A 15271-nucleotide genomic window follows, 5' to 3' on the forward strand; every position below is an offset into this window, starting at 1 on the left:
GCAAGAATACTGAAGTGGTTTGCCATGCCCTTCTCCAGTGGACCACAATCTGTCAGACCTCTCCACCATGACCCATCCGTCTTGGGTGGCCCCACACAGCATGGCTTAGTTTCATTGAGATAGACAAGGCTGTGGTCCGTGTGATCAGATTAGCTAGTTTTCTGTAATTTTAGTTTTAGTGTGTCTGCCCTCTGATGCCCTCTCACAACACTTACCGTCTTACTTGGGTTTCTCTTACCTTGGGCCTTGGGTAGTTCCTCTCGTCGCCACCACCGCCGCCGCCGCCGCCGGCCCCAGCCCCCGGCCCAGCCTAGGCCCTGTCAGCCACCGTCCCCGGCCCCCGGCCTGGCCTAGCCCCTCTCGGCTGCCGCCCCCGGCCCTCAGATAGCATATTTAAATGCAGAGACATTACTTTGCCAACAAAAGTCCATCTAGTCAAGGCTATGGTTTTTCCAGTGGTCATGTATGGATGTGAGAGTTGGATGGTGAAGAAAGCTGAGCGCCGCAGAATTGATACTTTTGAACTGTGGTGTTGGAGAAGACTCTTGAGAGTCCCTTGGACTGCAAGGAGATCCAATCAATCCATCCTAAAAGAGATCAATCCTGGGTGTTCATTGGAAGGTCTGATGTTGAAGCTGAAACTCCAGTGCTTTGGCCACCTCATGCGAAGGGTTGACTCATTGGAAAAGACCCTAATGCTGGGTAGGATTGGGGGCAGGAGGAGAAGGGGACGACAGAGGATGAGATGGTTGGATGGCATCACTGACTCGATGAACATGGGTTTGGGTAGACTCCGGGAGTTGGTGATGGACAGAGAGGCCTGGCATGCTGCAATTCATGGGGTTGCAGAGAGTCGGACACAACTGAGCGACTGAACTGAACTGAACTGTGCACATGGCTTGTATGGCTCTTGTGCACATGGTTTGCATGGCTCTTATGCACTTGGTTTGTATGGCTCTTGTGTACATGGTTTGCATAGTGTGTATGGCTCTTGTGCACTTGATTTGTATGACTCTTGTGCTCATGCTTTGCATGGCTCTTGTGCACATGGTTTGCATGGTGTGTATGGCTTTTGTGCACATAGCTTGTATGGCTCTGGTGCACATGGTTTGTATGGTTTGTAGGCTCTTGTGCACATGGTTTGTATGACTCTTGTGCTCATGGTTTGTATGGCTCTTGTGCACATGGTTTGCATAGTGTGTATGGCTCTTGTGCACATAATTTGTATGACTCTTGTGCTCATGGTCTGTGTGGTTTGTATGGCTCTTGTGCATGTGGTTTGTATGGCTCTTATGCACATGGTTTGTATGGCTCTAACATAATGCAGGAGATGAGGGATGATATGTGACATTAGGGAGATAGGCAGTGTGTGTTCATTTCCCAGGGCTGCAGTAATTAAGTACCATAGTCTGAGTGGCTCACAGCAGCAGAAATGTATTTGCCACAGATCTGGAGGCCAGAAGTCCGAAAACAAGGCTTTGACAGGGTCAGACTGCTTTTGGAGACTTGAGGAGGAAATCCTCCGTTGCCTCTTCTGTCTTCTGCTGGCTCTAGGCATCCCTTGTCTTATGAATGCAAACGGCAGTCTCTGCCTCCTTCTCCACACAGCCTTCTCTCTGTGTCTATTTCTCCTCGTCTGTCCCTTCAAGGACACGTGTCTTTGGTTTAGGGTCCACTTGGATAATCCAGGATGATCTCACTTTGGGGTCCTTAATTTAGGTACATCTGCAGAGGCTCTAGGGATGAACCCATTCCTGGCTCCCTCCAGCTTCTGCTGTTTCTTGGCATTCCCTGACCTCACTCTAGTCTCTGTCTCATGGTCACCTTGCCTCCTCCTCTTCTCTCTGTGTGTCAGACCTCCCTTTGCCTTTCTCGTCAAGGACACTTGTGGTCGCACTTAGGATCTACGCCCATGATTTAGGACAATCATTTCATCTCAAAATCCTTAACTTAAAATCTTATCTGTAAAGACTCCTTTTTTTCCAAATAAGGCCACATTCAGAGGTTCTGGGGGTAAAGATGTGGAGGTGTCTTTTGGACGGCCACTGTTCATCCCACCATGCGGTGTGAGAGTGTAACACCTGTGCATATTCACCCCAGGAGGTCGATTTTATTCTCATTTTCCATGGGAGGACACTAAGGCTCAGAGAAATTACGTGCTTAACCCAGGGTCACTCAGGAAGGAAGTAGCAGAGCCTGGAGGTGTCTGACACTGAAGCCCATTCCTGTCCTCCCTTGTCCTCCTGACCAACCAGAATTTCTGAAAAATCTCTCCTTTGGTTTCAAACACAAGTGGCTATTAGGCAGACCACGCCTAGCTTTACCAGGCATTGGGATCAAATATGAACTAGTCTGAGGGATATGTTAGCTGAGAGCAACTGCTGTGCAGCTGGACAGGAAGTTTGTGGGAAGGAAGGGAGTGGGAGCAGAGGGCTGGTTGTGAAGAGGGGACTCAGAGCCCAGAGTTGGGGCAGGAATACCTACTAAATAAGGGAAACAGCACCTAAGTGAGATGCAGCCATGCTGTGCTGTCTTAGAGCTTTGCCCAGCGCCTTCTCTGGTTCCCTGATGTCTGAAGAACCTCTCTGCTTGCCCGCAGCTGGGGGTGGTCTCTGACCAAAGACTCCCTGCTACAAGCTGGAGGGCCTGAGAATGCGTAGGGAAGGGCTCTCAGTTGGAGTCATTTGTTCCCTGACATTTCCAAGCAAAGCCAGAAGTGAGGCGCCGTACACTCAAAGATGAACACCTGCGATCCTTGCCCCGAGGCACAGTGGCAAGAGTAGAGAAAGATCCAGAACCAGATTCTGCTCTGCCGCACTCACTGTGTGACCTCCCACAAGGTACTGTACCTTTCCAAGCTCTGTTTTCTTATGTGGAAAATGTGGATTTTTTTAAGATTTAATGGAGATAAAGATGAAAAGTAACTGTCACAGCTTTAGAATATAATAGGGTTGATGGACGTTACTTCCTTTTCATCAGAAAACTGCCTCTCCAGGCCAGAGCAGTGGTTCCCAAACTGTAGGCTCTGGTGCCTTAGAATCCGGAGTCTACCGCAAGGCCCCCAGATTCCTCTGTACACCTGCAGAAAGCATTGTTTTCAACTATATATAGATGGTATCGTGGTGACTCTAATTTAAAAGCTTTACTGAATTCATGGTGACTTTGTCATTAAATGTTGCTTTGATCAGTGTGTATGGAAAAACCCTGAAATCCTCTGATGTTAAAAAGGAGTCTTCATGCTCAAATATGTTGGCAACCACGAGTATAGTGTGGGAGACAGATTTGTAAACTGACAAATCAGATTATGTGCAATCAGTGCTTTTATAGAGCTACATTCAGGTTCTAAAGAAGGAGAGAGGAAAAGCTAGACAAGCTGCCTGGAGAAATCTGGGAAGGAGGAAGTGACATTTAGGCTAGGCCTTCAAAGATGAATAGGAGTTTGCCTCATTTGGCGAGTGGGGATTACAGTTATAGAGAATAGTAAGTTGAAAGGCACAGAGTCCAGGTGGTGAGGACTTTGGTTTTAGTGGGTGTTAGGAGAGGGAGAAAGGCCAGAAAAAGCAGATAGGAGCTGGGTCAGGGCCAGGCCTGAATGCTATGCCCGAGTTTAAGATGACTGTAAGCAGAGGGAACCAAGCAAAGGTTTGAAGTAGGGGAGTGACAATATTAAATTGGCCTTTAGAAAGATCACTGACTTGAAGGATGGAACTTGGGAGTCCTGTAAATAGGAGAGAAGGTGGGGGGAGAAGGTGTGGGACTCACAGCAGAGTGGGAAAGCATAAGCTTTCAGGAGTGACACAGCCTGGGCCCAAATCCAAGCTCTGCTTCCTAACAGATGAATGACCCACTTAATTAGACTCCCTGTTCCTCAGTTTCTTTTCTGTAAAATGGACATAATAATGTATCTACCTCATAGAAACTATTAGAAGGATTAAATAAGAAAATGTATTTCGTGGAATATTACTCAGCCTTAAAAAAGGAAGGGAATTCTGACACACATTACAGCATGGGCGAACCCTGAAAATGTTATGCTGAGTGAAAGAAGCCAGCTATAAAAGTACAAATGCTGTATGATTCCACTTTTATGAGGTTCTGAGAGTAGTCAAACTCATAGGAGACAGAAGGTACAGTAGTGGTTGGCAGGGACTTAGAAGGAAAAGGAATGGGAAGTTATTGTTTAATAGGTACAGGGTTTCATTATGAAAAGATAGGAAGCACTCTGAAGATGGATGGTGGTGATGTTACACAATAGTGTGAATATACTTAATATCCCTGAATAGAACACTTAAAATTGGTTAAGTTAGTAAACTTCATGTCATGTATGTTTCATGACAATTTTTAAAAAAGAATAAGAATTTTAAAATGTATTTTGAGTGTCTGCACATAGGAAGAAATTAGTGAGTATTGTTAGTTAATATTATTGTGCCAGGTAAACAAGGATGCAGGCCTAAACTAGGACAGGAAGAATGAAGGCGGAGAGGAGGAAACATTACCTGGTTCTTCTTAGGCAGAGCCCCTAGGGCTGGGTGACAGTGAGCCAAGAACACAAGGCAGAACCACAGCAGTTTTACTGGGACTCCACAGAGCCCAGCCCCAGTCACAGACCTCCATTAGGATCACTCTGAAGACCCAGCTTTGACTTCTCAGACCCGTGAATTTCTGAAGGATGTCATGCCATGGCAGAGGGCCAGGGCCAGCTGGTGCTGAGTCACCCACTGGGCCTGGTGCTGCCCAGGCCAGGCTCTGTACCCATCTTGCAGATGAGAGCACCTGCTGCATCCCAGATCCTGGTGGCTCAAGGCTCTGCAAGGGAACGCCTCCATGTCCCCAGAATCAAGCTGTAGGACCTTACCATCACGGCCTCTCCTCCTTCCCCTGAGATCTGAGAGCTAGAGAGGAGTCCCACCGGAAACCTGAGAGAAGACACAGGAGGGTCGTTCACCTTCTGTTTGAACACTTAAGTTCAAGTGTGAAATTTCCGTTCATGTATTTTATTGAAACCTCACAGAAACAAATTCTGGGGAGGTTTGTGCAGCCTTGTCCCTGCAGAAGAGGGCCAAGTTGGCAGGCAAAGGCCTGAGGCCCCCCACCCTAGTGGAATTGGAGAGCCTGTTGTGCCTTTTTAGGGAAGAGTTTGGTGAGGTGGTAAATTTTCCAGGCACATTCCAGACAATCTGGGTTCATCGCTCGGCTATAGCACTTACTAGTGATGTGGGTGTGAACAGCATTCACCTCCCTGAGTTCCGGTTTTGTCTATAAAGTGGAGATATCCCTCTTGTGGGATTTTTATGATACATAAATGAGATGCATACACAGAGAGCCTAGCACATTATAGGTGCTTAGTAAACATGTTTTCTTTCTCTGCTATAAAATTTCATACTTTTTTTTCCATAACCACCCTGAAAGGAAGAATTTTGTTTCCTTTTTTTGCTTCAGAGAAGGAAATTGGAACTCGTAGAGATTAAGAAACTTGCCTAAATCCCCACCAGAAGGGAACAGTAGCTCTCAGACTCTCTAAGCTTTTGCCCTTCCTCTGGGAGACACTGCTTCCTGTATCTCACTCAGTCCTGGGTACAAAAATGTTCATATATGACTGGGCTACTTCTAGAGGAGCACCTGGGCAGAAACCTGCAACCACACAGAGTCCATGCACTGTAACAGAAAAGTGTGTCCAGTGTCCCAGGAGGCTGGCTCGCCTCGGTCTTCTGTTTCTCTAAGGGGAAATGGGCTGTGTACATAATCATCTATAAAAAGTACTGTGGAGACCGCACCCATTCAAAGTGACCTGCTGGAAGAGCAGAGGACATCCATTGCTGGTTCTCATCCCAGAGGACAGATGAGGTCAGCTGGCCTCCCTGAATTCAGCCTGGAGTGTCTGTAACACACTCCTTACAAGGAAGAGCTTGAGAAAGGATGCAGCCCTTAGGTTTACTTGATTTGCTTCTTTTTAGCTATGTGGTCTTAGCTGACAGTGCTCATGCCTCAGTTTCCTCAACCTCTAAAGCAGAATTAATAAAACCAACTTGGCAGAGTTGTTGTTTGGGATTAAATGATATAGAGCCCGCATGCCTGGGTTTGAATCCACTCTTTGCCAGTTATTGGATGTGTAATATGGGCAAATAATTTAATCTCTCTGTGCCTTGGTTTTCTTGACTATAAAATAAATGTAATGATGGGACCTAACTTTAAGGGTTATGATGAAGATAAATGAGTAAACATTAAAACATGTCAAGTGCTCAGAGTGGTACCTAGTATAGTACCTTGTATGAGGTAAAAGCAAAAAAGTTAAAGTGTTAGTCACTCTGTCATGTCTGATTCTTTGTGACCCCATGGACTGTAGCCTGCCAGGCTCCTCTGTCCATGGAATTCTCCAGGCAAGAATACTGGAGTGGGTTGCCATGCTCTCCTCCAAGGGATCTTCCCAAGCCAGGGATCGAACTTGGGTCTCCTGTATTGCAGTTGGTTTCTTTACTGTCTGAGCCACCAGGGAAGCACAGTACCTTGTATACTGTCAGTAAATTTTAGTTATTATTGTTATTATTATCGCTATCTTCTGTGTCTCGCCGTCTCACTGGAGTGCTGGTTGTTGGTGATCCCAAGCTCTAGCAGCTGTGTGAACATGCAGACAACTCTTTGCTTGTGTTGACACAACAGCAGAGGAGAGGAGGGATTCTTGATGTCTCAGTCGACACAGGAGGCAGTGTGTCTGCCAGGCAGGCTTCCTGAGGGGAGTAGCACTTTTCCTGGTCCTCTGAGGACTCTTTGGTCTATAATATGCAAGGTTACTCCTCTGTTGAGGGGGGATAAGATTTCATCTGAAAAGTGATGTCTTTTACCTATCACCACGACCCAGCCCATTACCTGCAGAGCAAGCATGACCCTCTGACCAGTCCCAGGAATGAAGAGGTTGGCCCAGGCAGGAGGCTGAGTTGGTTCCAGATCTCTTGACTTGGGCCATGAGTGGGACTAGACTCCACAGGACAGATTTCCCAGCCAGGGTGTCAAGACAGCCATGCCCTCAGCACTTAAGGATGGTGACCAGGCTTGGGCTAGCAGAAGCCAGCCCTCGGACTGCACATCCACCTCCGCATTTACACAAACTATCATTTCTTTCTTTCTTTTTTGGCCACACCATGTGGCATGCAGGATCTTAGTTCCCTGACCAGGGATGGAGCCTGTGCCCCCTGCAATGGAAGCACAGATTCTTAACCGCTGGACCACCAGGATGACCCAAACAGTATCATTTTTGATGTGGGCCTGAAAACATGTTGGGAGTTTCTACCTGGGAGGCCATGCCTTTGAGGCAGTAAGCCAGATAGCAATCAAGAGGAAACTACTGCATGTTCAAATGACTGGAAGCTGAGCGGAGGCTGCTGCAGATGTATGTCCCAGCCCTTTGGAGAGAGGAGAGAGCTATTAAGAAGTCAGAGGTTCATCTTGGCAGCCCTGCCTGCCAGTGGATGTGTTTGAATTGCTGTAATGGTTTCATTTTCAGGGCCCCGCTAGCATTTAATAAACTTCCTCCTGCAAATCCCACCTGGTCTCAGCTGCATTAATGGAAATGGAAGTAGGAAGGCTCTTCGACCCTCTGGTGAAAGTTGTTCAGGGGAAGAATGCTTCCCCTTTCCCAGGGGACACTGTGATGGTGAGAAACCTTTGGGGATGGGAGAAAGGACAGCCGAGAGGTGGAGGAAGGCTGCGCCTCAGGTAGAGAAAGCACCCAGTGAGAGCTCATCGCTTGAGCACAGCCTTCCTGCTTCCCGGCAGGCGCTTACTGAGACAAGCAAAGCCCACTCCCTCAAGGACCAACAGTGAGGGCTCAGGTGTAGAAGTGATGAGACCCCACAGTGTTTATACAGACCCAAGTCTTGGGTCCAGATACAGATCCCAGAAAGGATGGAAATCCTAAAGACAGTGTTCTGAAAATCAAGTCTTCCTGCTTAAGTGAGCAGGACTCAGGCCTATTCATACCCCTAATTTCTGTTGGCATTAACTGCCTCTCCACCAAGAAAGGCTTCCCTTGTGACTCAGCTGGTAAAGAATTCCCCTCCAATGCGGGAGACCTGGGTTCAATCCCTGGGTTGGGAGGATCCCCTGGAGAAGGGAAAGGCTACCCCACTCCAAGAAGGAGAACTCAGAGAAATCAGCAGCACTATTTGGCCAGGAATTCTTGTCCCAATATTCTTTAGAGAAATTCTGCTTCTTCACGGCCCTGTGGGAAAACTGATAAAGTAAGGGCCTTGAAGTCTTCCTTACCAAATGGCTCAGTTTCCTCATCTGCGAACAAACATCAGAATAGCAAAACCTACCTCTCGGTTCATTTGGAGGATTCAGTAAGGTAAATTAGATGGAAACACTCAGCCCTACCTGTGTTAGGGTTCTCTAAAGGAACAGAACCAATAAGATATACTATACCTATTTATCTAGGTGTATTTTAAACAATTGTCTCCCACTGTGGTGGGGGTTGGCGAGTCTGAAATCCTTGGGGCAAGCCAGCAGGTTGGAGATTCACGTAAGAGTTGATGATTCACGTAAGACTGAAGTCTTGAGTCCAAAGGCTGGAAACACAGGCAAGATTTCCTATGTTTCAGCCTTGGGGCAGAATTCTTTCTTCTTCAGGGAATTTCTGTCTTTGTTTTTAAGGCCTTCAACTGATTAGACAAGGCCCACTATAATCGATCATAAATGTTAATCACATCTTAAAAAAATACCTTTACTGAGGACTTCCCTGGTGGTCCAGTGGTTAAGAATCCACCTTGAAATGTAGGGAACCCAGTTTCAATCCCTGGTCAGGGAACTAAGATCCCACATGCCACAGAGCAACTAAACCCATGCACCACAACTACTGAGCCTATACCACAACTAGAGAGGCTGTGCACTGCAACAAAAGATCCTACATGATATAATGAAGATCCCACATGCTGCAACTGAGACCCAATGCAGCCAAACTAATGTTTTTAAAAATACCTTTACTGCAACATCTAGACTAGTGTTTAGCCAAACAACTGGTCGCCATGGGCTAGCCAAGGTGACACAAAATTAACCATCACACCATGAATGGGTTAGGGTTCTAGACAAGGACATATCCTTCCCTCTCTTCCACCCTTTCTCCTTTTGAAAATCATTACAGAGGTCTGAAGAAGCTTCACTCAATGGCATCTTTGACATGAGGGCCTGGAAACTGTTAGATTTAGGGCCTATGTGTCCCTCTGATGACCCTCAGATCTGTTTCTGCTGACCTCACACTCCAGGAAATCAGTGTCCCTACTTCCCGAGTCAAGCCTAGAGTAGCCTTGGTGGTTTTCCTTTGAAGTCTGTGCTCCAAGCCATATCAGGTTTCTTCTATATCTGGTCCAGGTTATTCTGATCTGCTTCTCTGATATGTGCAGTGTTGCCGTTTATAGGGTCAAATCAGAAGACCTGGGCTCTGCTGCAGCAAAACTGTGTTACTGCCAGAATGACCTTTCTGGCATGTGTAAGTTAGCAGTGACTGAGAAACTGGAAGGAAAGCCTTGATGGGGGCTCAAGAGTTAACTTCCTGCCCACAATGTTTCAAGTGTCATTCAGCCTGGAAGTAGAGAGCTGTTCCTGGTCAGAGACTTATCCTTCCCAGGTGATCTAGAATGCTTCTTGTTTTAATGGAATGTGGAGTTGGTTTTGCCAAAGTTGAAGAAGGCCTGGATGGAACCTCTAAGGCAGCATGAGGTTGGGAAAGAGCTCTGGACCAAGAATTAGAACACCTGGACTCTGCTCCATCACAGTCTCCCTGTGTGGTCGTGAGCAAGTTACTTGCCCAGTGCAGGCCTCAGATGCCTCCCGCATAAGAGGCTGGAAGCCATACTCCTCCTTACCTTTGCCCAGAGACCACTTTATGACTTCCAGAGCATCTTCATGATTCATCATCCTTACACCAGACTCATGAGGTAGGCAGGATATAGGTATGGAGATGAATTTGTTCCCATTTTGCAGAGACGGTCCAGTGAGATTAAATGACTTGCCTTAGTTCACACAGACGGAAGGTGATATAGCTAGCACTAAGCCCAGGATCCATGGTCCAGCTTGTTCTTGGGTCCCCTTTTGAATACGGTGATATCTATGCAACTATAAGGGAAGGAACACGTTGGAGTTGGCAGAAAGCTAGTGGGGGACCTAGCAGGAAAGACAGCAGCATGGAAAAGGTTTGACACTGCCTTCATGCCCCCAAAACACCAAGGCTTTGGAGGGAAACTAGTGAACGCCCTTGAACTGAGGGAGGGCCGGTTTAGCGACTCAAATTAAAATGTTTTCTCATGCTGTAGATTCCATTCAGAAAACATTTATTGAGGCTTTATCATGGACCAGATTCTCTACTGGGGGACAGAATAAGTGAGTAGAAGTGTAATGCAAAGCAGATTGTCTGTCTGCTTCTGTAAGCAGATATATAATGAAAAGTTTTATATTTGAAATGTAAACAGAGGGCTTTGGATTTACAGTGGAAGGTGTATACGATTAAGCCATCCCGGGGAGATGAAGGCAAACACAGCTGAGCCCCAAAGGATGAAGCAGGATGTGACCATCAGGAGACAGAGGAGTAGAGGAGTCTCTGCCCTGCCCATCCTCCCTGCCAACCCCCACCCCGCTGCAGCTACCCTTGCCCTGGTGCGACAGGATGCCGGCTGCCACGGCCTGCTTGCTGCAGGTCCTGGCCAGCCCCGACCCTGGCAGAGCCCCCTACCCTCACTTGTCAGAGTTGGTGCAGTGCCCTGAAGCATGGACTGCAGAGCGAGAGTGATTCTGCCTGACAGCTCTGGGAAGGTTCACAGCAGGAGCAGAGGCACCCAGGGCCCTGGGCAGGGGATGGCTGATTGGAAGGAGCTACCTTTCCTAGGTATTATGCCCACCCTTCCTAAGGGGCTGGGAGGCAGGAGCCATTGCTTTGCATGTGTGATTTTAGACTGAGAATGTCTTTATTTTAAAATAAAACAGCCTTCCCAGTCTCCTGTGCAGTTTTCTGTCAGCTCGTTGCCATGGAGAAGTTGGTTGCGACTGAAAGCTCTGTCCCTCTCTGTGTCAGCATTTCTGGACCTGCCAGCTGCCTCCTGCTCCTTCTACAGATGGAGGGAGCACTCCCCACCTCGGGGTGGGGGGGCAGGCCCTCTGAGAGGCCTGGAGCTGCGTCTCGACTCCCTGCCGGGGAGGAACCTCCCTCATCCACGCGTCAACCCAGCAGCTTTGCCCCGCGTGCCTTCCTGTGGTGGCCCCGTGCGGGGCTCACCCCGTGCTGGGCTCTGCGAGGAGGATGACGACTGTGGCCGGGGGACACGCATCCCCAGGCAGGACCCGCCAGCATGCCGTCACACCATCCCCCTGCATCAGCCCCATTCTTGCTTCAGAATTTAAAGGACAGGATTTGTTTCTCTTTCAATAACAATGGCTGCTCATTTAGAGTATCCCTGGAAGTCACCTCCTAGTCTCTGCACTCCTGGATCTCGTTTCTTCTGTGTCCCCCACGCCCAGCACGGGGCTCACCTGGAAGCGTGTGTCTAACGGAACGCTTCATCGGACCTCTCAGATGTCCGTCCATCCTGTTTTTCTCCCTCACTTCCGAGCACAGAGACAGCATGTGTGGCAGTGTGAGCCAGTGGAAAAGGGAAGGACTTCGGGACCAGGTGTCTTTGAGTTTTATTTCCACTTTTTCCTAGCTCTGTAATCTCAAGCAGGAGGCTTCTTCAGTTGGAGGCTTAGTCAAACCCAGTACTTTTCTTTACATCTGCATCACCTATCTGTCAGTAATTCAGTAACTGAGTTTTGACATTTAAAAAAACAATGTAGAACTTACCGGTGGCCATTAATTCCAGCAGGTGCTCTCCTTCTACAGCCATGTGGGGCCCCACTGAGAAAAGGTGCTTTGCAGAGAGCCCTGGGTTGGGATTGAGAGACCTGGACCGTGTCCTGGCTGTGACCCCTGATGAACTATATGACCTAATCAAATCCCTTTCCTTACCAAGACCTCAATTACCCTGTTCAAAAAATTCAGGAATTGGATTGGGGCATCTTCAACAGTTCTTTTTGTCTAAAAATCTGAAGACTCAGCTTTAAAAGAGAAGTCTTCCCTCAGCTGCTGCTACCAACATCCCTATTGCCCCAGGCTGGAAGCTGACCTCAGCATGAACCCTTCTGCCAGCCTCTGGAAGCTGCTTTCCCGGGAAGCTCTGGGCTGGAACACTGGCACTGGATGCAGAAATCTCTTCCGGATATAAGAGTCCCTTTGAATGCATCATCTCTGTTCCCACCCCCAATCCAGTGGCTGAGCTTGGCTTGCATCCCAGAAACAGTGGAGAGTTGCTGGAAGGAGGGTTTTTTCCTCCTTCACCCGTGTCTTGCTTTTCTGTCAGACCTGTTGCCTTTGGGAGCCTTCGGCTACTGAGAACTCCACTTCCCAAGCTCCCTGCAATCCAGGGCTCTGTGCTCAGCACTGAGAAGGGTGCAGAGATGTGGAAGTCATCGTCCCCACAGACAGTCTCACAATCTGTGACGTGGATGAGAGACACAAAGCAGAACTGTGAAGGTCACAGAAAGCTGTCCAGAGAATCTGTTAACAGCTCTTCTCCTGTCTTGGGCAAGTTCTTCCCTTCTCCAGGTCCAGGTTTCCTCTTCTGTGTAGTTGAGACATCTGGGCCTATGATCACTTCATTCCCTTACTGCTTTGAATCTTCCATTCCAAGTGCTCGGTGAAGGAATGGTTGTTGTAGACTTTCTGGAGGAAGGTGACTTGAGCTGAGCCTTGAAGGCTAGGCTAGCATTTGGCCTGGCCCAGGAGAGAGAGGGAAGGAGGGCGCAGGAACACAGGCAGAGACCAGAGAGCGCAGGCTGAGGGTGGAGCGAGGCGGAGCAGTCTCTGAAGAGTTGGCTCTGGCCTTCCACCCGAGGGCTCTTGTCCCCAAGAGCTTGGGGCACTGGTGGTACCTGCAGGAAAGTGTTAGTCGCTCAGTCGTGTCCGACTCTTTGCAACCCCATGGATGGTAGCCCGCCAGGCTCCTCTGTCCGTGGAATTCTTCAGGCAAGAATACTGGAGTGAGTTGCCATTCCCTTCTCCAGAGGATCTTTCCAACTCAGGGATTGAATCTGTCTCTCCTGCATTACAGGCGGATTCTATACCATCTGAGCCACCAGACAGAGAAGAAAATGAGACAGGTGGAAACAAGGGTTTCCTCCCTACCTAGGGGCCCCAGTCTGATGTACACTGTGGCAGAAAAACCTCCACCAGGAAGACACAGGATCAGAGCCAGGAGAGGCCACCGCTCTCCAGGTCTTTACCTTCTCACTCCAGTCAGCAGATTCTTGGTCAGCAATACGGGGGCCGAGTGTGAAAGGGTAAGCTTCCTCTTCTAGCTTCCTAGGTTCATGGTCTTTTCCTCTCCAGATGTGTTTCTGAACTCAGGGTAACAAGAGGGGTATTTCAACTATGTTTTGGGGGAGTAGATTCTAGAATCAACCTACCAGACCGGTGACTCGAGGAATCGCACATCCAAGACCTAAATGTGACCTCCATCCTCCCAGTCTTCTGGCCAAAGCTGTCTGATCTTCTCTCTCTCCATTCCCACAGCTTTGCAGATCCTGCCTGTTTGTCTCCAGCCATCCCTCTTCTGCATCCTCCTGTCTCCAGAGTCCCCCCACTGCCAAGTCCCTTCTCCACATTCAGTCAAAAGTGTTTAGAAAAGTGCCCAGCACACTATAAAAGCTCCATAAACTTTATCTATCATGACAACAATGATGATAATGATGGTTATTATCAAGATTTTGCTTCTGAAGCACAACTCTGATTCTGCTACTCTCTTGCCCGAAAGCTCCTGAATAAAGTCCATATCTTCTTTCTTCTTTTGGCTATGCAGCATGTGGGATCTTCCTACCAGGGATTGAATCCATGCCCCCTGCATTTGGAGCAGGGAGTCTTAACCACTGGACAACCAGGGAAGTCCCTAAGGTCCATATCTTTAGTCAAGCATTTTGAGGATTGTATTTCCCCCCTATCTGTTACCCCAAATTTACTTCCTTCTACTTCTTTTTACACTTCTTCCGAGCTCAACTACCACCATTAAATCTACAGGCTTCATCTGCCTTCTCAGCTAGGCCTTTGTTTGCCCTGTGCTTCCTTCTTGGAATGCCCTTCCTCTCCTCTCCTCTAACTTTCTTTTTCTGCTCAGAAATCTCTGCTGATCCCCTGGATTTGATGGCAGATGCCATGAACTGTTCGTTCTATATTCCTGGTGGCATCTACCAAATAAAACTCAATAAGTGTTTTATGAATGACTAGAAAGACCTGGTTAAGTCCCTGTTTTCAAGCAGCTAGAGTTTGCATTGGAAGTTCAGTGGCCAAGGCCTGTCAAGCCAGGTCTTGATGCTTGTGTATTTTCTTGAAGGTTTTGGAAGTTCCCCAGGGTCTGTGGGCACGTATTCAGTTAGCTAGCTCCATATGGTCATGACCCCTTTATTCGGTGTATGAGCAAACTGGCAAAAGAGGGTAGAAACCCAGGAGACTCATATCAGCTGTGGAGTTAGCTCCTGCTAGGTGGAGATTGGGCTCAGCCTAGGTGTAGGGGCCTGTGTGAGCTTGGGAATGTCAGTATCCTGGAGGGCCCATTAGGGGGTCCTCCAGTAGGAGGGTAATGGGTCTGACAGGGGAATCTTAAGGTGATCATCACTGGGCATTCAAATTCCAAGAGGCTCCAGTCAGAGAGCAACTTGGGGATAGATAAAAGGTTCAGATAAAAGGCTCAGGCAGTGGGATGGCAGGAGAGTCTAGACAGGGTGTCAGGGTCCTGCCCAGATGGCTTGAGTTTGACTCAGGCCTCTAGCTCCAGGAGCCCCTAGATAGGGCTCACTGGTCCTATGGCTAGCCGTTCCCAGCAGGAGTCAGCAGGGATGCTATTAAAGGGAAATGGACTCCCTTTCTGGACAAGATTGGCTTGGAAATAGGCATGACCTCAATTTGGAAATAGCTTCTGGCTTCAGTTCTTTTTCGGCGGGTAGGACTAGGGAAGGCAATGGCTGATATGTTTTTGGGCTCTGAGGTGAGGCCTGCCTTCCTCCTGGGTAACTGGCCCACCAGGCCCTTGCCTCCATTTCAAACCCAAGCCATGATCGTTCCTCCCTCTGGGCTACCATTTGGAAAAGCCAATCTCAGGCTGACACTGGCTGCCTGTAAATGGCGTGGAATTAGGCTAATCAATGGCTCTTAATTCCCCAACGAATGTGGATGCTGTGCTAATTGCCAGGGTCCACGCCGGCAGAT

The 15271-nt window shown here is 48.3% G+C and overlaps 1 protein-coding gene across 9 annotated transcripts in view; it reads left to right on the top strand.

The window, feature by feature from the left end:
- The window catches only part of SERGEF (secretion regulating guanine nucleotide exchange factor), a 243957-nt gene that overhangs the window by 203688 nt on the left and 24998 nt on the right, over positions 1-15271 (top strand). For 2 of the 9 annotated variants that reach the window (XR_014068795.1, XR_014068797.1), the window contains exon 11: positions 13125-13353. The exons of 6 other annotated variants lie outside the window; for them this stretch is intronic. Coding sequence is in view for 1 of the 3 variants with exons in the window: in XM_081541456.1 (XP_081397582.1) it covers positions 7147-7154 (8 nt within the window). In the remaining 2 variants the exon portion in view is untranslated. Of the gene's footprint in view, positions 1-7146; positions 7537-13124; positions 13354-15271 lie in introns of those variants that run through there. One more of the 9 variants, XM_081541456.1, reaches the window with a different exon arrangement.

The sequence above is a fragment of the Giraffa tippelskirchi genome, chromosome 11 (genome assembly GCF_054371585.1).
Source record: "Giraffa tippelskirchi isolate mGirTip1 chromosome 11, T2T-mGirTip1v1.2.pri, whole genome shotgun sequence".
Lineage (NCBI taxonomy): Eukaryota > Metazoa > Chordata > Mammalia > Artiodactyla > Giraffidae > Giraffa > Giraffa tippelskirchi.